The sequence below is a fragment of the Sander vitreus genome, chromosome 5 (assembly GCF_031162955.1).
Source record: "Sander vitreus isolate 19-12246 chromosome 5, sanVit1, whole genome shotgun sequence".
Taxonomy (NCBI): Eukaryota; Metazoa; Chordata; class Actinopteri; order Perciformes; family Percidae; genus Sander; species Sander vitreus.
This window is the reverse complement of record NC_135859.1, coordinates 8,262,443-8,288,064: the sequence shown is the minus strand read 5'-3', so window position 1 is coordinate 8,288,064 and position 25,622 is coordinate 8,262,443. Positions and strand designations below refer to the sequence as shown.

The following is a 25,622-nucleotide window of genomic DNA, read 5'->3' as shown; positions in this document are numbered from 1 at the left end:
ATGTTTTTATGTTTTTGCTGTTCTTTTGATGTATTGTGAGTATAAATGTTATGGATGTATGTAATCCAGTTCATGTAATATTCTTATGAAATAATACCCCAGGAAGAATAGCTTCTGTTTAAGACAGAGGATCTTAATAAACAAACACTTTAAAGCCAAAAGTATGTGGACACCTGAGCAAAGTTCGTTGACACTCGTGCATTCCAGGAATAATATGTAGATTCTTCATCATATCATTAAAAAACATAGGCAATAATGTGCTGCTAAAACAGCCCCCACTCTTCTGGTTTCACTTTTCCCACCAGATGTTGGAACCTGAACCTGACCTTCAGGATCCCGAAAATAAACTGGAAAGGACAACCAAGACCAGCAGGGCTATTTTTGGACGCATTGTGTCATCGTATTTTGCAAATTTAAGGGTCTGCCTCTGTAGAAGGAGTGAGAGCCACCAACGAGCCACTGTTTACGTTTTTTTAAATGGCGAGTGGACCAGCATTTTTTCACATCTCACTCAGTGAATTAAAGATTTATTTTCCGACAAAAACTACCTATTGTTGGAAGACTGATTTTGTAAGTTTTATTTCTTTTCTGTCCCCGAATGAAGGGTTATATGATGGGTTAACAAGGTAATTCATTCTTCAATCTTGGTTTGTGAAAGAGACAAACTTGAATTCCGTTTTATTTCTCTGTTTAGGTGTAAAAATATTTATTTTCTTGCAAATCTGAGAGTTTATTTTAAAAAAAGCTAAGAGAGCCAAGCAAAGTCACAGCTCACGCGCAATACATCCTGGTACATGTAGGTACTTCCGCCACAGCATCCGCGAGCAGGAGGACTCGCTTTCTCATTCATTATAGCTCACACTGGGGTATTTATTTCTTCAAAATACTACATATACCTTCAGTACTGTTTGGACATTCACATTTAAAAAGGTGGCGAATTTTCCCTTTAGGTTCAGCAATTTTGTGTTTCATTTGTTATTAATATTAAATTGTTGTATTTTATCAGATGCAAAAAAAACAACAAAACAACAATAACATCAACAATGACATTGGCATTATACACTGACCATTGGTTGCCCTGCTCTCTAAAAATCCGCCATTGACAAACCCATGTTGGTGGACCACTACAATCGTCAGTTATAAATACTGTGAGAGTAGTGTTTTAGTGTTTCCTAAAACATAATTTAACTCAAAACTGATATCTGTCATTGAGAGCATAAATAGGGTTATGTATATTTAGGTTTTTTCTAAATTGGCACGTCGGTGCAGCGTTCTGGCTGTTCTGTCCTCCGCCACGCGCCATACCACACAGGGAGCGTCTCAGAAGCGGAGCGTCTTGCCTGCGCGACTCGCATATTTGATTATTTTAAGTACTTTTCAGAACAATCACATGTTTATTAAGCTAGTATCTACCTTCCACTCCAGGCACTCCTGCAATTAAACTCCATGCCTTCTCGTGTCTGGCATTGTCCTTATAAATAGGATCTGTGATGTCTTATTATGTTATTCAACCTCCAAGATGAATCGCTTGCCGTCTATGGTGTTGTTTTGGTAAACTGACTGGATGCTCTCGCTCTTTCATTTCCTGCCCGGTTGTTTGAACGCCCTGCAGCGTGCGTGAAAACAGAACCGGCGTGTATCTTTAGCGGATTGGAGAGCGGCTTCACACACGCTTCTGGGACGCACCATAACACGGGTGTTAGAATATCAAGCATTGACTTGAATGGTCGTGATTGGTTGCGGGGAGCCGCAACTCCTCCGGAACGCAGCACTGACACACGTAATGGAAAATAGGAGTTATTTTGCATTCACTGCATACAACAATGACTTTAAATGATCATTTTAAACCCAGACCTTATTTAAATGTTGAATTGTACATAGAACAACTTCACTGACATCTGTAGAAATGACAAACCAACCCCTGGGCTGCAGCTTCTAAATGAGCTGAGAGCTTACGTTCTCATTTCTACAGCTCTCAGGTTGTCCTAGGCACCACTACAATTGAAAACAAAACAAAAACATTTCAGCAAAATATGGGTTGAAGAAATGATTGCCTATAAGCAGAGCTTTAAATTTGAGGACAATGCATTTTTACTCGTTTTTCAAATGTGCCCCTCTTCTTTGAGTGTGTGCAGTCTGACCCTCCTCCGCAGCGCTGTGGAGGAAGGTCTGGCAATGCGAGACTAACAATGGACTGATCTGAATTTGATAAAGGTCTATGTTCAGCCAGATGAACTCTGCTACATACTCACATCACACACTCCAGGTGGTTCTCTCTGGCAGCAACATGAAGCGCTGAGTCACTGTGAACGTTGACAGCGTTGAGGTCACATCTGGCCTCCAGCAGAGCCTGGGCGATGTCATCACAGCCCGAAAGTGCTGCCCAGTGCAGGCAGACATTCTCTTCCTGAACAAGGAGCAAATACAGAATTGTTCTGTATAAATAACATTCTTTGGACCTGTTGGGTCTTATTCTTATTCACAACCTCTTTTATCAGCTATGGTAACTTTGGTCCGGGCTGAAACATCTCAACAATTAGTTGATGGATTGCCATTCAATTTGGTACAGAGATTCATGGTGCCCAGAGGAGGAATACAAATGACTTTAGTGATCCCCTGACTTTTCCTCTAGCGCCACCATGAGGTTGACATGGTTTTGATGTGTTTTTAACTATGTCATCTCAGGTCATCACAGGGTCAAAAGTTTACTTTTCTAAAACTTTTAAATCTGTGACAAGAGTGTGTGAATGAAACATTAAGGGCCCTATTTTAACGATCTAAGCACACGGCGTGAAGCGCCAGGCGCAGATGCGTTTAGGGTGTGTCCAAATCCACTTTTGCTAGTTTGACAGCAAAAAAAAAAAAAAGGTTCAAAAGGGTTGTACTTAGTGTCTTCATTAATTCATAGTGTGTTTTGAGCGTAACATGCAATAAACCAATCAGAGTCTAACTACATGGAAATGGGCCAAATTATGCCAGTTGCTTGTACAGTAATAGCATTACTGAAGGCTAGCTCTAGCTCCATAGTTAGCTACGTTACTCCAAGCTTCTTCCCAGTTCCTTTGTGAACACCTCCGCTCTTCACTCTTCACACACTACGCTCCGATCTGCACACTGCTATTTACCTTTTCCTGCTACAACTGAATTCCCAGGGGACTTCAGCGCGAGACAGCTAGCCTTCTGTAACACTGTACAAGGCACAGTCATCATTTGGCCCATTTCCATATAGTTACATAGTCACTGATATGGTCATAACCACTACAGTGCTCAATTACTTATTTTTAAGGGGGAAATAAACTAAAATGTTTTGCCGCGAAGGCATGACCTGTCCTCCGGAGGACATCCACCAGACCAGCGGGTGCTAGTTGGATTGTTGTCGGCCGCGGCAGGCGGGGAAGGCGGGGAGGAAGCAGAAGCAAGGATGCCGCCGGGCGGGCCTGCTAGCACGGCTAAGGAAACTACCACATAGATCGCTACTGCCAAGACTCCTACTCACCAACGCCAGATCGTTCACACACAAAATGGATATATATGCTACAAATACACACGGAACTGCTGCTTGTTGATTATCACCGACGCCGGGCTGAACACACTCACTCATCCCAGACATTCCCATCCCAACAGGGTAGGTGAATTTAAACAATGTCTTGAAAACGCATCTTGTTGTCATGTAAGGGCCCTGTTTCACAGACATTTTAATTGTATTGTGTGTCTGTTAAGAGGCACAAAGGCACTCTTTATGTTATGCCCAAAAACTGCCATTTTCAGTGGGAGCTCTGGGCATCAGCTGCAGCAACTCCAGTTTGCTAGGATCGATTTTCTTTTTTTTTGTTGCTATCGACAGTACTAACATAGTTATAGCGATCAAGATTAACGTAAACATTTAAGCATGTTTTTCTTCCCATACAGGGCAATATTGATATATGTTGACTGTATCCAATGTCGTGTCGGTCATACTATGTTATAGGTCATACTTAGGGGATTTATTGCTTGTGTATAGTGAATAATACCGATTTTTTTTAAATTGCATACTGACTGGCAATCGCAATATTGGTCTAAAAAAATTGTTGAATTATGAATTTTGCTCGTATAGGTACAAGAAAATTGGTGAATGTCATGTATTCTGTTTTGCTCTATACTGTATGAGGCCCAATGTTTTATTTGATCACTTAAAGTTAAATATTATGTTGTTGTATTGTTATATTTTAGATAATACACCAACAAATGTTTTACCTATAATAAAACGGTATTGTAGCATAGTAATGATTGGCCAACTATATATACAGCACAATCATACAGTTATGAAATGCTGTGCCATCCTTCCTGTCTCAATTAGAAATACATTTTATCTTAATTATGACATAAATAAGTGAAGTCTACTTTTTTTCCTTGCTCGGGGTGACACAGAATCCAATTCCCCTCTGGTTCCCCAGTCTACTGTACTTACACTTCCCTCAGTTTAGAGGTAAAAACTATTATGCATCCCACAAGATAACACTCGATGAGCTGCAATGCTGTAGGAAGTGTGAAAACAGAGTGTTACGGCATGTACATGTGTATATGTGTGTGTGTGTGTGTGTGTGTGTGTGTGTGTGTGTGTGTGTGTGTGTGTGTGGTACAGTTGTAAAAGTGAACAGCGTACTGTGTGCACTGACCTTGTCTCTGATGTTAACATCGGCCCCTCTGGCCAGCAGCAGGTGGACAAGCTCCTTGTGCTTGTACTCAATGGCCCAGGTGATGGGAGTCCACCCCCCGTTATCCTGCACAGACACAGGCTGTAAAACTCGTGCAAAGATTTATGCTATCGTATTACTTTTTATTTACACATTAGCTGTCAGCAGCAGTTAGTAAATGAGGCAGTGTGTGTGTTGTACCTGACAGTTGATGTATTTGGATGCCTTGGAGAGCAGATGGTGGACTATATCATAATGTCCCAGTTTAGCTGCCAGATGCAAACAGGTGAAGCCCATGATATCCTGGGATGACAACATGATTCACATTGAACAACACTGTGCTACTGCCACTGCTGTTTAGTCCAAAGAAAAGGGCATTTCATTGGCTTCTGGATTCTATGACATTAAACTTGTTGGTGAAAACAGGACACTGGAGCAGAAATAATGAAGAGAAATGTGTCCAGCAGTTCAGATATGTTCATCTCCCACCCTAGAGCCTAGTTTAGGCTTAGAGATGGAGAGGTTAATAAAATGTTGTTCCAGAGAGACGGTCAGCTTATGTGAAAGAGTGAAGTGTTCTAATCAATTTTGTTATATGAACAGGGGTTAAAGTGGGCCGGAACGATCCAGAACTGTATTTGTGCACCTTCAATTAATAAGTAAACTAATCTGGTTGGCAGTTTCAGTGTTTCCCACCAGGCAAACATTATTTTTTTGAAAGCCAGAAATAAGGCCAAATATCCGTTCCAGTCTTTGTTTAAATTTTGCTGGACGATAAATTTTGCTGGACGATAAATTGTCCCAGAATTATTGCGATAAACGATAATATTGTCGTTCTGAGACCATTTTCTTCTAATATAATGATAATGGCATAATAATGCAGGTACACCTTTTCAAAGATCAATAAACTTTTATTTCTAAAGAATATTTAACACTGGAACTGGAAGACATTTTAAATATCCACAATATGTCTTTGATCTCCTTTAGTATGTCATCTTTCACGCTGTTGTACAGTTGTGGAATTGCCGTTTGTGACACGTGTGTTCTCCCAGGCAATTCGTTCGTCGAGTGTTTGTGCGATAGACTAAAGACTCTGTACTACATTTAACAATTATTTATTAAACACTAAATATTAAATTGAAATAATATATAATTAATAAATTATATCTATATGGCTATCTGCCACATGGCGAGTAAATGTTTGTACCAAAATAGTTCTGTTTTTCAGTCTTCATTTTGGTGAAGGTACAGCTACTTTATTCTGCTCCTCTGCTGTCCGTAAATTAATTGATTTATTGACTATCGCGACAGGCCTAACTGCACCAGACAAGCAAATAGCCTTTTAAATGCTACATTGCTCCACAGTAACAGGAGTAACAGACAAACCAGCTTTAAAAGTGACACATTTTGTTTTCATTAGGGCCGAGCATTACGCGTTAATTTTTTAAAATCCTATTAATCGCATGCCACCATTTATTAATTTATTTTCACTTCACTCTGCTTTGCGTTATGCCTAACAGGCTACTATTTTGCCGTACTTCCTCGTAACACATCCTGCTGCTGCAGGAATAGCAACGCGGATTTCGGTGCCTCATTCTGGTGCCACTGATATGCCTGCACTTCTCTCTGATGCTCTGAAACACACGTTACAGGCAACAGAAACATTGCTGCACGTGACGCTAGTTAACACTATACTCAACAGCAGCTAACGTTGGCCTACCGCTAGCTAGAAGCTGGATTAAACACGGTTACAATGCTGACAGCTAACGCTAAACGGTGTAAAGTTTGTCTGTATTTCACTGTATAGGATTCAACACCGGGATCTGGAATCTGCAGCTGCTGCTGTCGGAAAAACACAGACAATGCGTTCAATGAAACTGGTAATTTACAGCCTCGTGGTGCATTCAAAGTTTTTAAATGCCCTTTTCCCATTTGGTGGTTGTTTTTGTCATTCAACAGCAATTTACTAGTGAAATAAGTTATTGTTATAGTGATTACATTATTATTAAACATTTAATTTTGACGATATGGCCTTAGCAATGAACAAGCCGTTCTTTAATGTCGCCAACTGTTTAGTACCCTTCTTTTTTTAAACTTTCTTAAAAAGTATCGGTTCAGGCACCGTTAAGGCACTGGTACCATTTTAAAAGTACCGCTTTAGCACTGGTATCCAAACTAAACAATACCCAACCCTAATATTGACTCTAGATTCAAATGTGTGACTAGATTAAATATATAATAAACAATTACAAATCTTAAAATCAAGTTCATAAAGTCATTTTTTTTTTGCTTTCATTTGATTCCCAATCAAGAATTGCATTCCATTGTTAATATGTACTTAAAAACAGTTCTGAAATGCAAAATAATATAGAATGTTAATCATGTGATAAAACATGCGATTAATCGCGATTAACTATAGAAATTTAACGATTAATCGCGATTAAGAAAGTTTAATTGTTTAACAGCCCTACTTTTTATACAAGTGCTGTGCACCGAATGTTAGGGTTCCCCCACCTGCCAAATCCCACTTTAACCCCTGTATATAAACATGGGCTCTATGTTAACGGTGTTGCTCCTGCACTCTCTCTCAACTCTAATTACCATTTGTGTCTCTTTTAGCTCACTGGGCCTCATGCATGAACATTTTTGTGATGTTGTCCTAAACCTCTCTTACTGTGCTCGTATGAGTGTTCCAAGTTTTTGATTTACCAAGCCTTCTTAACTGGACAAATTTGTCGTAAATTGCTCATTTCAGCATGATGAATACCATGTTTTTGAGATTTCACACACTGCTCACACATTCACAAAAGGTGCACATCCACATATCCACCGTATGTCCCATAACTGATGGTGCTATTTCCCTTTTTGTCTTGTTTTTGCCAACTACTGTCTGGTCTTGCAGTGTGACCAAATTGGTATAACAAGAAGTCGTAAAGTCTGAATAGCAACAATTATCAATTTGAACCGATATACTGAGTTTGTTTGCTCACCATATGGTTTAAGCTAAAAATCTAATGCAGCATGTCTCTACACATAACCAAATGTTATCAAGTTTATCAGCAGTTTCTTCCTACAAGAGGGGGTGCAAATTGGTTTCAGAGGTCACTTTTGTTAACATTTAGCAAAGTAAATCAAAGCCCACATTTGCCAACTAGCCTGTGAATGTTGTTGCTGCACTGGCTTAAGTGGTTACATTTTTATTTCCCTGCCTCATTTGGTTACTATACTGTTACTTTACTTTTTGTTGGCATTGAAAGTCAAAAGTGTAGAGAAACCGGCAACATGGGTAGAGAGAAAGAGGTGTATGATATTCTATAAAAGTTCCTGACTGGAATCGAACTGTGGATGTTGTGGTTGTGTGATTTGTGCTTTAACCGTTTGGCTCCATTATTTTTTTAAAGAAACACTTTTGTTTCGGCCTCCGTTTTTCACAAGATTAAGTCAACAATCATTCCAAACACAATTTTTAGACTTTTCATCCGATGCCACTGTAAACCAGCCATCTGACAGGTGTAGCATAAGAAAAACGGCACCTATTAAATGGGATTTTAAAATATTAGTACAAAGGGTCTGAGCAGTGGCAGCAGTTGGTAGAGTGAGATTGGACTAAATTATGAATGTAGAAGCAGAATTTGACATGAGCACACATCAGTTGACCCTGACTGAGATGATCCAACAGACTGAGTGTGCGCTGCTGACCCACCTTGTGATTGACAGCTGCTCCGGCTCTCAGCATGTACTTCACTGTGTCCAGGTGGTTGTTTTCACAGGCCGCCATCAGTGGTGTTCTCTGCTCCTCATCAAACATTTCCAGGTTGGCTCCAGCCTATGGGAGTGAGCACACACAGCATCCCAACGTTGCTAATTAAGACACTGACATCAACCAACAGGATTTTACGGTACGACAGTTAAAGGGTAACGTTGTTTCTTTTCAACCTGGACCCTTTTCCCCTATGTTTTTATGTTAAAGTGACTGATGTGAACAACAATCTTTGACATTGGTCCAGTATTAAACAAGAACGCTGTGATCAGCTGCCGCAAACCGGATGCAAATATAGAGCAAATGTGCATCGTCCTTTTTTTCCACTAAAAGTGCTGTTTTTGCCACTGACAGGCTCAGATTGTTATTCTAAGTGTCTGACAACATTATGGAAAAGATTCCTATAGAGAAAGACCTTTTAAAAAAGACCTTTCTTCTAACAGGAAACGGCTCTGAGATAGCTATCGCTAAAACCACCAGACCCCATTTAAAAAAACAATACTTTAAGTGTGTATAATAAATATGTAAATCAGTAAACTATGTGTTTATTTCAACCAAAAGTGGAAAGACAAATCAAAACGGGTTTTATTATGTGTGTCGACTTTGAACGAAGTGTATTTTACGATGATAAAATTACTGTTTATCTGGTGGCTTTAGCGATCGCAATTTTGCGGATGTTTTTGTGTTTAAAAAAAGGACCTTACTCTTCAACAGAAAGATCGACCTCCCTAGAAATCCTTTCCATAATGTTGTCAGACACTTAAAGAAGAATAATAATCTGAGGCTGTCAGTAGCAAAACGGGCATTTTTGCAGACGGAAATTGAAAGTGCGCAAATTGCCCAAATACTTTTGATGTAGCTTGTTTCGCTGCTGCCGACTGCAGCGATCTTGCTTAATACTGGACCAATTTCAAAGATTGCTGTTCCCATCAGTCACTTAGACACAAAAACATAGGAAAATAGGGTCCAGGTTGAAAAAAGAAAATCCTTAAGTTAACCTTTAACATGGTGCCTACTGCAGCTTTAAAACATGTGATCCATTTTGCTAGTCCAGACTAAAGAAAATAATGGGAAACTATGTCAGTTTAGCTCAAGTAATAACATGTACGGAATTTCCATTCTCGGATTTAAAGCAAACTTACATTTCACACCTAAAAGATGTATTTCCATGGAAGTCTTTGTTACCAAATTAAGATAAGGTTAAAATTTGAACTTCAATGAGACTTTTACTTAAAGTCAAAATTGAGTTATTTACATATTCATTATCTTTATTTTACTGTGGTATCTTAAAAACAACTTTAATGGGGTCACTAATTCCAAAGGTAGAAACTTCTGCAAGAAGTTAAAGGATGGTAAATGCATTTTACAGACTCTGTATGCTTCTGTTGGATCTGCATCTGTATTTATCAGGCGTCTCACAATCCCTCCTAGGAGTAATGCTGAAAGTTAAAGCCCAGTACTAAAAATACATACATCTTTGTATGCACATAAAGGACAAATCAGGCGCAAAATGAACCGAGGGGTTAATGACACGTGTATTGAGTCGACCGTTCTCTGTGATATGTTTTCATGCTAATCGAATGTGGCCAGTTTTATCACAAACCGCTAACTAGCTTATAACGCTAGTCGTCGGGACAAGGGTAAAGTAAAAAGAAATCAATATTTCTATACCACTAACAAGGCTGTACCGTTCCCATATACAGGCGGCCGCCATCTTTGGAAAACATTCACGACCAGCTGAACGACGAACGCCGTGCTGAGCTGTTACTGGTTACTGGTTGCACGGCGTTCGTCTAGTGTTATAAGCTAATTAGCGGTTTGCGATGAAACTGGTCACATTCGATTAGCATGAAAACATATCCCAGAGAACGGTCAACTCGGTACACGTGTTATTAACCCCTAGGTTCATTTTGCGCCGGATTTGTCCTTTAATGACTAAGCTATCTAGGTTATGTATGCAAAGTATAATGTCAAAATAGAAAAGGCCTAACCAAAAGCCATTTGTATAATGCTGTAAGTAAACACTGACAAGTCATTGGTGTGGGTTAAAATAGAAGATAATTTGACTCAGCTGTGTGGCCTACAGTAGGAAGTCCAGTAAGCCCTATCCAATGCCTATAATAGCAACTTGCATATACAGTGGAGGACATTAAGTATTCAACACGTCAACATTTCTTTCATTAAACTACACGGATAAAGAAATCATAATATTCCAACCCATAAAATAACTTATTTACAATAAAGTGGAAGGAGAGGAAAAAGTATTGAACACGCTACGCAAGATGTACTTAATACTTGGTGGAGAAGCATTTGTTTGCAATGCCAGCTTCAAGGCCTCCTGCACAAAGAAACTCTCACAGTTTGCAGGTGGGTTTTTGGCCCAATGCTTCCACAGTCTTTGAAGCTTGAAGATTCCAGAGCCACGCTGGTAAATCTTGATCTTCAGTTTATTCCACAAATGTTTGATTAGGTTTAGGTCTCATGATTGACTGGGCCATTCCAACACCTTTATTTTCTTCCTCTGGAAACAACTGGCGGTCTAGTTCGCAGTATGTTTTGGATTGTCATATTTTTGCTAAAAATGCTCTTTTAAAGTTTGCTACACTACATTAGGAGAAGCCTGTAGATCATGGGGGAATGTAGTGTGGTCAGAAGAGACAAAAATAAAACTTTTCAGCAACATAGCGACGCACCATGTTTGGAAGAGAAATGGCTCTGCATATGATATGACTAAAAATGCCATACCTACAGTACAGTGAAGTTCAGCAGTGAAAGCATCATGGTATGGGGCTGTTTCTCTTCTCATGCTACCAGCAGAATCCAAATTATCAAAGGAAAGATGAATGGCGCGATCCAGGTGGTGGAGGTGGAGCGTCCAGGTGGATGTTGCCATCCACCTGGACGATGAGGATGAGGATGAGGATGAGATGCAGTTGGATTTTTTTTAGCAGGACAACGATCCAAAACATACTGCAAAGATGACTGTCACGGTTCCAGAGGAAGGAAATAAAACGGTGTTGGAAAATCCCACCTGCACACTGTGAGACATTAGTGTCTTCGTACGGGAAGCATCATGAAGCTGCCACTATGCTACTTTTAATTCAGTTAGTGTGATCAATACTTTCTTCCTGTCATTCAACTTTATTGCAAATAACTTCTTTTATGGATTGGAATGTTATGATTTCTCTGTCTGTGTAGTTTTTTCAAGTTAATACCAATGTCTGATCTGAATTACATGTGAATAGCTGGATTGGAAATATGTTTAATTAAAATGTGTTAAATACTTATTTAACCACACTGGATTGTGCAATATTGCACTGGAGTTCTCCTAAATATTGGCTGAGATAGGAGTTTAAATGCTTTTAATCCAAGCTGAAAAGGTAGAACCAAAAATGTGTCACTCTGAGAATGTTTGGCCAGTGAGGACTTTTGTATTATGAGACACTCAATAAATACAGGCCCTGAGGTGCAACCTGCAGTGAAGCCAGTCTCCTCACCTGGACCAGCATGTGGCAGATCTCCTGGTGACCCTCAGCCGCTGCTGCATGAAGAGGGGTGACTTTGTTTTGGCCCTCCATCAGAAAGTTGGGGTCCTTCCCATCAACTTCAATGTACAAAGTTTTGTCTATCAGTGTCATAATACAAATGCCAAAAAAAACATACATTGAGTTATGAGGGCCCGAGTGCCGACAGCGGCGAAGGCCCTATTGGAATTGAAGGAATTATTCTTTTCTGGAAATGAATCGCATTTTTGAGGGGCTTTACATACTCAAAAACACACAAAAAATTGCGGTCGCATCAAGCCTGGTGAAAAATGTACGTATTTTAAGGGTTTCGGGAATAAGCGCACAAAAATTACTTGCTAGCGCCCCCTACAAAATTTAAAAAATTGAGCCCCTGCAGTACGTTGAACGTAGACAAACGAAATGTGGTACACATATGTAGCATCTCAAGACATACAAAAAAGCTCATTGGAGCCATACCCTAAACCCAACAGGAAGTCCGCCATTTTGAATTGAAAGTGTCAAAATTAGTGTGATTTTGGCCATTTCCACGTCGTACTTTAACGAACTTCTCCTACAGAATTCATCCGATCGACTTCAAATTTGGTCTGTGCCATCTTAAGACCATACAGATGAAAAGTTATTAAATGAAAAACTTTTTGTCATAGGGCATGGCCATGGTGGCCATTTTGTGCATTTCGCCATCGAAACAAGAAGTGGGTGTAACTCGAGTGTACATTGCCCAATCAACTCTAAAATGTTCAGGATTCATAAGAGTCCAACCCTGAGGACATCTAGAGACAGATATTTACTCAAAGTCATAGCGCCCAGGAAGTGGCAACAGGAAGTAGGCCTAAAAATCAAGGTGCTATACTTAAATAAACTCCTAGAGATTTCAACCAATCGACTTCAAATTTGGTGTTTGCTATCTCAAGACCTCAACGATGAAAAGTTATTATGGCAGCCATTTTGAGTGTTTAGCGATGAACGAGAAAGTGGCTGTAACTAGAGTGTACATTCAATGTACACTCTAGTTACAGCCACTTTCTCGTATGGACAATGTACACTCTAGTTACAGCCACTTTCTCGTATGGACAATGTACACTCTAGTTACAGCCACTTTCTCGTGGCTTGAAATTTCCCATGATCAACAAGAGTTCAAGCCTGAGGACATCTACATGCCAATATTGACTTTTGGTAATAGCCCCCCGCTGGCAACAGGATATCAGCCTTATATGACAAACATCATCCGATTTACTTGAAACTTATGTGTGGTCTACATGTGATACTGAGCCGCCCCTTATATTTTAACCACGTCCATGTACTCAGGCCACGCCCCCTTTCATAACTTTTGAACAGTTTAAAGGCTCTGACACACCAACCCGACAACTGACCGTCGGCAGAAAAGGCAGTCTGACTGATCAGTTTCCCCAAGTTGGTCAAAAAAGTGCCTCGGAACACACCGAAGCGACGCCGACTTGAGCGTACGTTCTGCGAGTGCGCGAGACGTAATACATCTCCATAACAGCATGAGGCGCTAATCTGTATTGTCGCCCAAAAAATGAAAACCGGCAGCTGATTGGACGAACACGTCACGTGGGTCTGGCTTCTCCCGAATTTCAAAACCGACCATAACGGCGGCTTGTTCGGAATACGATCTCGTATTTTACAAAAATAGTTTCTGAAAACATTTTAAGCGAGAAATAGGCCATGCAGTTGCTGAATCTGTCTTCATTTCAGATGAAACAAAGGTCAGTTTAAAAGATTTTCGTTAGATTTCGAGAGGCGTTCGTCACACTCATCCCGCTCGTCATTTCCGGTAATTGGTCATTGAGTCTGACTGCCCAATGGCCGATTCAACAACCCCGACAACAAGATAATCGGGTTGATGTGTCAGCGCCTTAAGGTAGAATGTTGTGTGAGGGGTCATTGAACACTGCAGAGACTTCCTCTTTAATTGGTAATGGTTTGGCCCCGCCCCCTATGCTTAAGCCACGCTCCCTTTCATAACTAGTGACCCGTTTATCATAGACTCTTGTGTGAGGTATCATTGAACTTAGCAGAGAGTTCCTTTGCCATTCATTTCTTAAATTCCGTTGTGTAGTGATATGCAATGACAATAATCAATCAATCAATCAATCAATCAATCAATCTGTCTGTCTGTCATGGTTTGGCCCGACCCCTATGCTTAAGCCACACCCCCGTTCATAACTAGTGACCCGTTTATCGTAGACTCTTGTGTGAGGTATCATTGAACTTAGCAGAGTTCCTTTTTCAGTGGAGCAGCGTCCGCCAGTAACCCCGACACACAAGGAGGTGCGAGGTCCCGTCCAACACTGCTTGCAGCTTTAATTGTAATTGAAGCTTTTTTTTAATGTCAAGTAACATATTGGAGTTACCAAGGAGACGAATGACCTTCTGGAGCTCTCCTTGTTTTGCAGAGATGTACAGCTGTCTGGTGGGGTACTTCACTTTCTTTGGTTTCAGGCTAAAGAGAATAAAAGGTCTCAATCAATTATTCATATCAAAGTGCAAACTGTGGTCTCACTCTGTACTTTTTTTTGCAAAGTGATGCAAAATAGTTCATGGTTAACCTCACTTCTCATCATCCAGTGCCATCAGGATGCTCTCCAGTGACTCTTTAGGTGGTCTATCTGCAGTGCACACAGCCTCGCTCTTTAACCTGGAGCGAGAAAGCAACAGGGCTGCACGATATGAGGAAAATAGCTAATTGTGATTATTTTGACTGATATTGCAATTGCGATATAATTCAATATTGGAGGGAATGATCATTTTTGTATCATTATTCTAATTTTCATTGAAAAATAATAAAATTAAAAGAAATCAAAACAATTTCTGCAAGGATCTGTACCAAACAAAGACTTTCTTTAGTCTGTAGGATACGATTTGTAGGCTGGACCTCTCTGCAGCACCACAAAATTATTAATTCAAAACGGTTTGACACATATTTTGCCTTTATCAAATAGTGGGCTCCCCTGCGATTTGGATATTGCATAAGTCCACATTGCGATTGCGCTAAAATTGTGATTAATTGCACAGCCCTAGAAAGCAAGCAGTAAACATTTTATTTGACCAGAGAGAATTATCCTTTAATAGTCGTGAGTTTTGTGATTTCAAGAAGGAAGTGGTATCTCTATGTTTTCTATATAAGAAGGTGAGATGACTTAAGCCACATCAGTCCTGCGTTACCTGCTCGGGCTCTCGTCTCTGCCCCTCTGCGGCTCGCTGGTCTTCTTAGCTCTGAGTATCTGCGGAACAGCAGGCGTGGTTGGTACTGATGGCAGGGTAGCCACAGTGGGCACCGCTGGCAGTGGCTGCCCGGGGCTCGATCTGGGTACAGAGGGAGATGGATCAGCCATCGACACAGTGACCTCTTTCGCCCCGCTGGCATCCTCTCCACAGTGGGGGCAAAACCTGAGATCCTTCAAGATGGAGGCGCAGTCGCGGTGAAATCGGTGGGAGATGCTGCCGTACGGCCTGCACTCCATGAAGGTGCCCTGTGGGACGGACCAAGTAAACACTGCATTAAGGTTAAGAATGCAGTATCAAAATATATTATAATATATATTCTATAATATACTATATATAGTAATCAAATGTCATTTCAAGTGACATTCTTTTCTTGTCAAGGTAAAAAGAAAAAAAAAAAACGTCAGAAACATTCAGAGCAGGGGTTCCCTCCTTTTCTTGTCTGATGTGCCATTACTGTGCATCCATTACTTTTAGCCAACTAGTTCAAACATGTATCTAAATCCAATTTAAGCTTCCTAAAACCATGCATGACTCAGACAGAAGACAAGAAAAAGAAGATGCAAAGGAGATGGACATGAAAAATAGGTTAAAAGAAAGAGAAATTGAAAGATTAGAAAACAGGACTGTTTGGAATGTTTAGAAAAAGGAGGAAAAGAACACAGGGATGTACGTACATTTGCGAATGTGGTGTTATCAGCGCCATGGCCAACCCGCAGAAAGCGCACGCTGTGATACTTCAGCTTACGTCGTATTTACCAAACCTGCAGTTCATCGGGTAATCAGCGCCTTTCTCCGCCCACTATACTGTAAATTGCGCTGTAGCAAAGCGTTAAGTGTTATGATACGGCTGAGTGCAGACTGTGATATTCCCACTGCTGATGCTATGACTGTTTGAAATGATCCCGATGCCAATATTTGTAATGTAGCGAGGAGTTTAACAACTGCTGGAATGGAATGTGAACGCTGAGTCGGAGATTCCATGTCATCTTTGATTTCTTCCAGTAACTGTGATATTGCATGACTGCTAAATCTGTCACGCTTAATGATTTTGTGTTCACTCAACTGAAAAAGTGTGATCCGTGTGGCAAAAATCTTTTCAATTCGTCCTCCTTGGCCTATGTCTTCGTCTTGCTCGGATTACTGCTGCCGTTTCACCAGGAGGCGTATGAGAGGAAACCCGCATCCTGGTTTACACCTGCTTTTAAGAGGCGGAGAATTCTCACTGCAAAATAGAGGTGCGCTTTCACATGCGTTTTTTGTACATACCGCGGAATACATAATTAGGCGCACTTTACGCTTCCCCTCCCATCGCTTTATGGGAAACTCCCACTTTCCCCTTGACCCTCCCATGAATGCATATGCATGACACGGAGAAGCGCAATTTGCCATTTTCAGTTCTAGCGACAGGCAGTCTGCGCTTTTACCTTATGCCCGTTTGTACATAACTCGCCATGCTTTTACGCACACATTGCGAAACAATTACGCCTGAAGTGGGCGCAAAAGCTAGTTAGTACATCTGGCCCACAGAGTAGGCAAAGGAGAAGCAGGACAAGAGACAATGAAGGGGAGAAAAGGCCACAAAAGGCAGAGGGAAAAAGGAGAAGAAGAAATAGTGGATCATATTATAACAATATTTATACATGACCGTGTAAAATCTGACCAAGATTTTTCTCAGTATTGAGTTCTACTTGAAATCTTCCCATCGATAACCAGTGTAATACTGACAAAATAGAGTCAAAAGAATGTACAGTATAGTACTAATGTCAAGCATCAAACACAGTGTCAGTGTTCTTTGTTTCCCCTCACCGCCCTGCAGAAGAGTCCACAGCCAGGGCAGCAGTGGTGCTTGACCATGCCGGCCCGGTGGTCCTCACACAGAACCAGCAGATGGACCGTGTTGGAGGGTCGCATCATTTCATGCTTCACCACTCGCCTCTGGCAACGACTCAGCTGTGGAGACAAAAAAAGAGTAGGCATATAATACTTAGCTATGATACTGTACAACATTAAAACCAATAGGGTTCCAATACCTTTGGTGCTTTTGGAACCTTGATAACCTTACCCAGCTTTTATAAAAAATTTTGTTTGATCATACGTTTCTATTGTTTGCCTGACAGAGCCCTTCTCAGATTCCAGGATGAACAGCACTAAAGGACACTAAATCTGGTCGACTGAAACCTACACCAATGACTGCCTTTCAGGAGGAGTTCCATTCGAAATCACATGTGGCAGAAAATCCTTACTGCAGTTTGCTGCTAACTAAATTAAAGATTAAACATGCTGCTTTTTGGATGCTTTTATATAGGCCTTAGTGGTCCCCTAATACTGTATCTGAAGTCTCTTTTATATAGGCCTTAGTGGTCCCCTAATACTGTATCTGAAGTCTCTTTCCCGAAATTCAGCCTTGGTGCAGAACTACAGCCACTAGAGCCAGTCCCACAATGAGCTTTCCTTAGTATGTGCCATTTGTGTCTGTAGCTTGAAATGCTATTGAGGAGGAGAGAGGGGGGGGCAAGGTGGAGGGTGGGGGTGTGGCCTTGACCAACTGCCACTTTGCTTGTTTGCAAGCCATGATGTCTCTCTCTTTCTCATGGGCAGGCCAAATTCTCTGGGCGGGCAAAGCAAAGAAAGGGGAGGTAACCTTGCTCCTTATGACCTCATAAAGTGAATTAATGCCATGGGACCTTTAAGGATTGCCCTCAGTGTTGTAGTGTTGGGCTTACTCTAGTCTCGCTTTGCGCTGCGGAGCGGAGGAGGGTCTGGTTAGTCCACACAGCATTCCGGGATGCGAGAAAAACGTGCTCTGGTTTATTGGCATTTCTTAGCAGCGCTAAGCTCCGCGCGGAGCTCCACTGCAAAATAGTCGTGGGAGAGAAAACTCAGATTGGACAGATAGTCTAGCTAGCTGTCTGGATTTACCCTGCAGAGATCTGAGGAGCAGTCAACCATAGTCCTCATAAATCCACCAGAGTTTAAAATTCCAACACAAAGAAAGCGAAAGGAAAGGGACATCGGCAAGTGGAACATCAAGGATATAGACTAGGCCAGATAGTTTACCGGATAGTGCAGATGTCCCTCACTTTCCGCTTTCTTTGTGTTTATGTTCTAAACTACGGTCGCTAGTAAGGAACAGCAACAGGAAACTCAGAGCAAGCATGCTACAGTACAAGCTAAAAATGACAAGTTTTTGGGTCGTGCAACAAGGCAGACCTGCTTGGTTATTTTAGGGAATTGTTGTAAAATTTTACTCTCTAACTGGGACGTTTTGGGACCGATTGGAGGGGATTTGCACTGGTAAGAGCAAATTACATTTAAACCAGCTAATTTAAATAGATCACGTTAGTGTATTGTTTGTACAGTTAACTTCATTTAATATCGTATGTGACATTTTCTTTAGCAGGGTGCAAATCTTCCACCAAAACAAGTTCCATCCTGAGAAAATTTTACAGATCCCACTTTTTTGTGCCCAGAGATTAACGCCAACCAAGACAATTGTGATTGGTTTAAAAAATGCAAACAACCCCTGACTTTTTCTCCTGGTCCAGGACCATATGTGTGGAGGTGCCAGACCTTCCTCCGCAGCGCTGTGGAGTGGCAATGCAAGACTAGTGCTACATGGATGCATCTTATTTTGATGACTGACAGCAAGTCCTGCTGCAGCTATGAAAGCAGATCAAGTATTCCATGCCTTTTATAGATGTCTATTAGTGACCCGTGGAAAATGCAGTAAAATCAGTCACACTTAGCTCTGGTTAACCACGTCTGGTTACTGGATGGGATTGTTATCTGATATTTTGAACATGATTTCTAATCAGAGGCCAGTATCAAAGTGATAGTATTATTTCAGATTATTTACCATTCCATCCATGCTCTCCATGGCCATGCAAGTCTGGTCCATTGTGGACAGACTGCCTCCGCTGTGAGGAGTCTCCATACGACAGCAGCACAGTGGTAACTCCTCAGCCAGGTCTGTTTCTGTCAGCTCAGCATCCGCTGCTACACCTGCACACACAAATCCCATTATTTCAACACACATCACACACAGAAATTGACCTTGTGGGACCTATAAAATGCAGTTTTTCCTGCATAGAGATAGTTTTGGTGTCTGATTTCTAGCAGCCAGCCTCCCTCTCACCCACAGCCACTATATTTTACGCACGCGGCGGGCGCTGATTTGACTGGATCTGAACGCTCAGCTGTGAAGCTAGTGCTAACGGGATCTCCGTTTGCAGAGTCAGACTGTACCGGCCTCTCCCGCTACAGTCTGAGCTGAAGCTGCTGCAGACGGGCACGGAGATCCCAGCCTTCCGCCGAAGCTCCGACTGCTCTCTGTCTGCGGCAGGCTGCGCTGCCGTCTGATGGCATCAGCACTGACATTGAGACAGTTTGATAACCGGTGAAAACATATCGTAGTCGCGTTAAATAGTAGTCTAATTCCGTGTTTTGGTTAGACATTTTAACCATAAATTGGTGCCTAAAAATGTATCAGAATGCAGGAAATTAAGTCTTTGACGCTCAAAATTTCCTGGAGGAGACCTCCCCCCCCCACACACACACACTTAATATGTGTCCCACAGGCCCATTTTGAGCCGGGAAAAACCCTGAAATGGATTCTGTAGAAGAAAAAGGGGACATGATGAATTTAGGTGGTCTTAGATCAATCTTATGAAGCCAAATGAGTCAGTGAGATGCTGTTGTCACCTGACAGGGGAGGTGAGAGGAGCTCTTCCTGAGCTTTCAGGTCCAAACAGTCCAAAGCCAGCTCTGTGTACTCAACATGGCAGCCTTCTCCAGGTTGCACCTCCATCAGCGATTCATTCCTGACGGCTGTCAGTTCTCTGGCCTTCAGAGTCTCTGGTAGGATCACTGGTTTTTCATCTGCTGCAGCTCTGTTCTTCTCCACACTGGGACCTGGCTCCCCTTTCTGATTAAAAAAAGGAATGAGATGAATGCATTAGGGCTGTCCTCGACTAAAGAAATTGTTAGTTGACCATACGATACGATTTTTGTCGACTAATCGATTGGTTGATTTAAAACTTAGATCCGTGAAACTAAGTTTCTCAACTCTTGCGAAAGCACGACTTTATATCTTGCGTTTACCAGAGACGCACTCATAGGTTTCTTGGAAATAAGCCATTCAGCGGGAAAAGGCATTAAAAACATGACTAATCGGCTAAAGAAATCTTAGTCGAGTAAGACCAAAACAGACTAATCGACTAAGAAGGGGCAGCCCTAATTTGTATGTATTAGGGTTATAAATGATGCGTGAATACAAAAAGAAAAACACGATTTTGAACGCCAAATATGGCTAACAGGACGGAAAGGTTTTTGATAGGGAAGAAAAGAAAAGCATGAGTTTTCACTGATAAATACTGTATGCCAACTAGTGGTATTAACTTACACAGAGTGGCTACTTTTACTACTTAGGACTGACCCAGCGGATAGAAAGAGATGTATGCTAGCTGCTATTAATTGATAAATGCTGTTCTTGATCTCCGACTCCAGACACTATTTTTTTTTTAACATGACAGCCCCCCAGTCTCTTTCCCAATTGTTTGTTTCCTGTCACTTGGGGGATTTTCCGCCTTTAATGGATAGGACAGCTAGGTGAGAAAGAGGAGAGAGAGGGGGAAGATTCGAACATGTGTGCCTGCTCTACCCACTGGCCAACCCAGCCACGCTATAAATATGCTTTGAATAATCAATATTGTATAAAAGTGAAAAGTTAGTTTCAGGCATTGCCCTTCGGGGGTTACGGACAGAGTGGGCTGGTAGGAGGTCTGACATACAGGAATGAATAAGTTAAGCTTAGCGTTGGTTCATGGAGGACACGGAAGTCATACGCCCGCTGATTGAATTGTCATTCCTATCAGACACACAGCTATTCTCACATCAAGGCGGTCCCTTTAAATGTGACTCCCTCCTCACTGATCCCTGCTACACTGCTGCTGCTTCACACACTGCTGCTGGCAACGTTTTGCCTCCACCTTCCGAGTTCAGAGGCCTAAAATGGTTTTCAAAATGGATTTCTTTTGGCTCACTCTTTAATACCCTCACTCTTTAATTCTGCATGGTGCTCCCCGTTTCACCTTGGCATGCTGCTTGGCTGGTCCAGGGAGCATTATCAAGAGCGGAGCCTTCAGCGCAAAGCATAACTGTATTTCCATTTGTTGCAATAAACGGTTAAATCTATGACTAGAGTGATCCTGACTGAAATAAATAAATGGACCTGCCTTCTCCTGCTGTTTAAGGGTCTTGGCCTTCTTCTTGGGGACCAGGTTGTACATTCCCATCTTCCTCTTCTTCCTCTTCACAGCTAGGAAAAGCACACAGAGTGAGGTTAGGTGGAGGCCAGAAGTCATCCCCAGGAAATAATGCATGGACACATTTCTACACATAGCTCTTTTGCTATGTAAAGATAATACCTGTACATCCTTGCTTGCCATACCTTTTAAACAGTCCATTTTAATTGCATTTAAAAAAAGATGTACCATCCATATTTATGCAGCTGTTGTAGTCGTAAACTGCAGGAGCGTCTTGTTACGGAAGTATACACGCTTTTCTCTCTTCTGCTGCTGCTGCAACCGGTTTCCTTCAGGTATTTTTACAAGTTAGATTCCAAATCGATAAAGTTTGCAAAAGAAAGGATTAACTAACCGGACTGAGGTCTGATGGAGGTGGAGACAGCTGCCCTCTCTTTGCCTTTCCCTTTCTGGCTTTGACGAAGCTCTGTGCTCGTCTTTGGTGCCTTCCTGGCAGCAGGCTTTGGAGGCAAAAAGAAAGAAAAAAAATGTTATCTATTTAATAAATGAGAAAGGAGAAAGCAAGCCCAATCCCGTCATTACATTTAAATGCATATGTGCAATATATGTATATCAATATAAAAAGTAAGATTATATGTGGAGCCAACATTGATTATTTCAATATTCACAACAGTCTTTCGCTTATTGCCCTGTGTATTATTGAAGAGTTTTAGTTTAGAGTTTTAAATTCCCAGTATTTGACATGCAAACAGTTAAAGGTCAATAAATTCTGCACAATATGTCAGCTAATGGTTAGTACAATCCATTCCTAGTGAGAAGTATGATTTCAAACTTGTTTTATTAATATACAGCACTTTTGTAATCCATGCAATTAGATTATTATACTTTGTGCACGGTTTAGAGAAAATAATGAGACTTCTGGGCTGAATCTCTTAACCCTTATTTGATAGCTCCTCGACTCCTCGGTCCTCAGCTGAACCGGAAGTTGTTCCGTCTCTCCTCTGTGAAGGCCGTCTCAAAGCTCTTGTTTCTGCCCCTGGGACCGAGGAGCGAGCATCGAGGAGGGATCACAGAGGAGGTATAGGCGAAGATACACGAGAGCAGCCTTCCCGGAAGCCGTGCAGCTGAAGGAGTTGCTAACTCCGCCCAAACAGCTGACGTATTCATGTGACGTTTCAGAGGAAAGGACGTCTCATCCCTCTAAAACACATTTGCTCGTTGCCTCTCTCGTCTGACGATTTCAACTAAGAGGCGAGCAAGGGAGGCAAGTGGAGGACTCGGGGATGCAATTTAAGTGCTATGGGACGTACCCCTGGAATATGCATGCTTCAGAATAAAAGTGTGAACATTATGTGCAGTAATTAATTGTCAAACAAGTTAAATGAAAGCACAGACTTTTCGTCTGAAGACAATTGAACAATCAAAGCATGTTAGAATGTCTTTCTTATATTGCCAAAGCACAAGTTAAAAAAGCAAAATATATAACATAATATAAACTACATCCTCTGGTCTGCACTGAGTAGTCAAAAATAGGACTTGCATAATGTCTAATTCAGCCACAGCTGTGGTTGGCTGATGGTCTCTCTGTTTTGTGCAGCATACTGGATGCAATACACTAATTCTTTCTGACATAGGCTATATTAATCATGTGTGCTTTTGGATATAAAAGGTTAAATAACAAATGATATTACAATGACAATATCTACTTCTTTAGAAGGTCAATGTCCTCTTCCAAATGTATTTTTTTTTTTTAAATCTTAGTCTATGCCCACAGATATTTTCTACCATATGACCCACTCTGAACTTCCTCTCTCACATTATCACTGAGTAGCCACTGGTCAACAGGAGAAGACACAGAACGTAGAATTTTTGAAAGATCTGAGTCATTTTGGGAAACATTTTACATGAAATTGCTTACCACCTTAAAATGCTCATCAGTATATCCTTTTACCTTGATAACAAGATAACTTCAGTGTTTTCCCTAGCTTCGTGGAAGACTTAGGCGCGCGTATTTTTCTTGTGTCTCTTTGTGGGTTTTTGTCTGTATTATCCTTATACCATATATGTGACTAAAACTAGATGCAAAGGCATGGAAGGACTTGGACCACAAAAAAAGGCGCGATATTTTGAGAAATTACAGTTTACTGGCGGTGCAGATCCCTACAAGTTGGCTCCCTCTTCTTGGATCCATAGCGACCCGGTGATTCTATCTTCAGCTGCATATCCCGATTTAGTCAACTACCTGGTTTTCTCGCCGAGCCCATACACAGCGGAAGACCTTAAATCCTACAAAAGTTTGGAGGCTTATAACCAGATGGTGTGTGGATGGGTGAGGGAGACGCAGTACCAAGTCATTAACGACCGTTGTGTTGTGAAGGCCAAAGTACGTAATGCAATAACGTCTTTAATCAACCTAACCTTAACTGTATGATATCATTGTGATACTCAAGGTGTAGCCAAGTGACTCTCAATAGTTTTTTTTTCATTTCAAAGACCGAAAAAGACAGAGTTTTCCCTCGTAGATCCTGGTTGAGCTTTGCCAACCACAAGCGCCTCCTTTCCTTCGCCTGATAACTTCTGGCATTCCTCTCCCTGGTTTTTAATAACTTTTGGAAGTCGATAATATTCCAAATGTTTTTCTCGGTCTGACCTATTGGTACAACCTAAAACACGGCAATAATTAACCATTTTCCTTAACGCCGTTCGGGATCTACTTCAGTGCCTGTTGTGCTTTGTTGTGATGTGGAGTACCTCCAACATGGCGACTTCGGGTCTCATGACGCGTTGTGAAAACCCTCTATATGAACAAACTTTACTTACTGTTGTGGTCAGTACCGAGCCTGAACTGGGAGTTTGTTCCCCTGAGCTCTCAGCAGCAGCAGCAGCAGCAGCAGCAGCAGCAGCAGCAGCAGCAAGTCTCCCTCTGACAGGTGGAGCACTCAGCCGACCAAGTGAGTCCAGAGCCAGGCTGCCAGGAGATGCCAGCAGTTTCCCAAAAGCGGCTCCTGGTTGTTTGCTGCGGAGAGCTCCATCACTGCTGACTATAGGTGAGCTGTGGAAAGGAGTTATCTTTACTTTGGGCCTTTGACCACTCTGTGCTGCGTGTCCCTTGGCGCCCATGGGTGCACGAGAGGAGGGACTGGAGGGTATTCTACCTGGCCCAGGCCCCTCACTGCTTCCACTGTGATCCATTGCTGTCCTGAGGGGCTGATTGTTGAAGCCAGTCGGACTGAGGGGGCCTCAGCAGCACCTGAAGAGTTTAAACAAGTTTTACTCCACTCTTAAAAAAAATAAATAAGTCTGAACACACACTTTGTCTCAAAGTTTAAAACTGTGACGCAGAGTTCGTCACAGTTTTAAAGCCTCTCGTTACTAACGGTACACAGAGTAGGCTATGTGCATCTATGAAAGACAATGAATAGCGCACCAAGACGAAAAGTTATCACAACTTTGCGTGGCAACGAGGCTTAAATGTGGAAGAAAGGCAAGGCAAAGCTCAGCCCGGTGGAGGAGCAGTCTAAGCAGGGACTCATATAAGACAAAACGAGTGCGTAAACAGGATAATAACAGCACCGAAAGTTAAAACTAGGCCGTAGTAAAAAGTGTAGCAGCAGTTTCATCCTACCAGCTCCAGTCGGTGTAGCTGTATCCGAGCGAAGGTGGGTGGGTAGGGATGGGACGGGACAGGAAGACAAGAGTTTCCACTTCCGCCTCCACCCGCTCGAGCCAAGGGGGTAAGCGTCTCCTCACAACCCGAACCTCCTATGGCGCCATTTTGATGCTAATAAGCACTCACCCCCCGTTAGCATCCCATTGACTGCCATTCATTTTGACGTCACTTTGACAGCGAATAACTTTACATCTAAAGCGTTTAAAGACTATTTGTCCATTGTTTATTTCTAAAGAAACACGACAATGTATAAAAGGCTCCATTACCTTGTACCTCACGTTATGGCTCCGTGGCAGACGTTTTTGTAAAAATAGGCTAACGATTGTGTCATAACCACGGGACTTACTGTCGCATAGTAGAGGAATTACCGTATAGTACAAGAGAAGCTCGCAGACAGTTTCGACTTACATTAGCTGTTTAAGTTTAATTACTAATGTTAGCTAGCATTTTAGTTAGCAATAATTAGCCTGTGTCCATGTT

General features: G+C 41.7%; 1 protein-coding gene across 1 annotated transcript in view; it reads right to left on the bottom strand.

Annotated features, from left to right (window-relative positions):
• The window catches only part of ehmt1a (euchromatic histone-lysine N-methyltransferase 1a), a 41,791-nt gene extending 16,592 nt beyond the window's left edge, over positions 1-25,199 (bottom strand). Inside the window, exons 1-15 of the mRNA XM_078250315.1 lie at positions 25,098-25,199; positions 24,293-24,722; positions 21,867-21,972; positions 21,443-21,525; positions 19,911-20,133; positions 19,066-19,211; positions 17,016-17,159; positions 15,147-15,454; positions 14,536-14,619; positions 14,336-14,424; positions 11,931-12,037; positions 8,377-8,499; positions 4,875-4,976; positions 4,656-4,760; positions 2,253-2,407 (exon numbers count right to left, since the gene is read on the bottom strand). Of these exons, the coding sequence (XP_078106441.1) occupies positions 2,253-2,407; positions 4,656-4,760; positions 4,875-4,976; positions 8,377-8,499; positions 11,931-12,037; positions 14,336-14,424; positions 14,536-14,619; positions 15,147-15,454; positions 17,016-17,159; positions 19,066-19,211; positions 19,911-20,133; positions 21,443-21,525; positions 21,867-21,972; positions 24,293-24,664 (2,147 nt within the window). The 5' untranslated portion in view covers positions 24,665-24,722; positions 25,098-25,199. The remainder of the gene's footprint in view (positions 1-2,252; positions 2,408-4,655; positions 4,761-4,874; positions 4,977-8,376; positions 8,500-11,930; positions 12,038-14,335; positions 14,425-14,535; positions 14,620-15,146; positions 15,455-17,015; positions 17,160-19,065; positions 19,212-19,910; positions 20,134-21,442; positions 21,526-21,866; positions 21,973-24,292; positions 24,723-25,097) is intronic.
• Between the last annotated feature and the right edge of the window lie 423 nt (positions 25,200-25,622).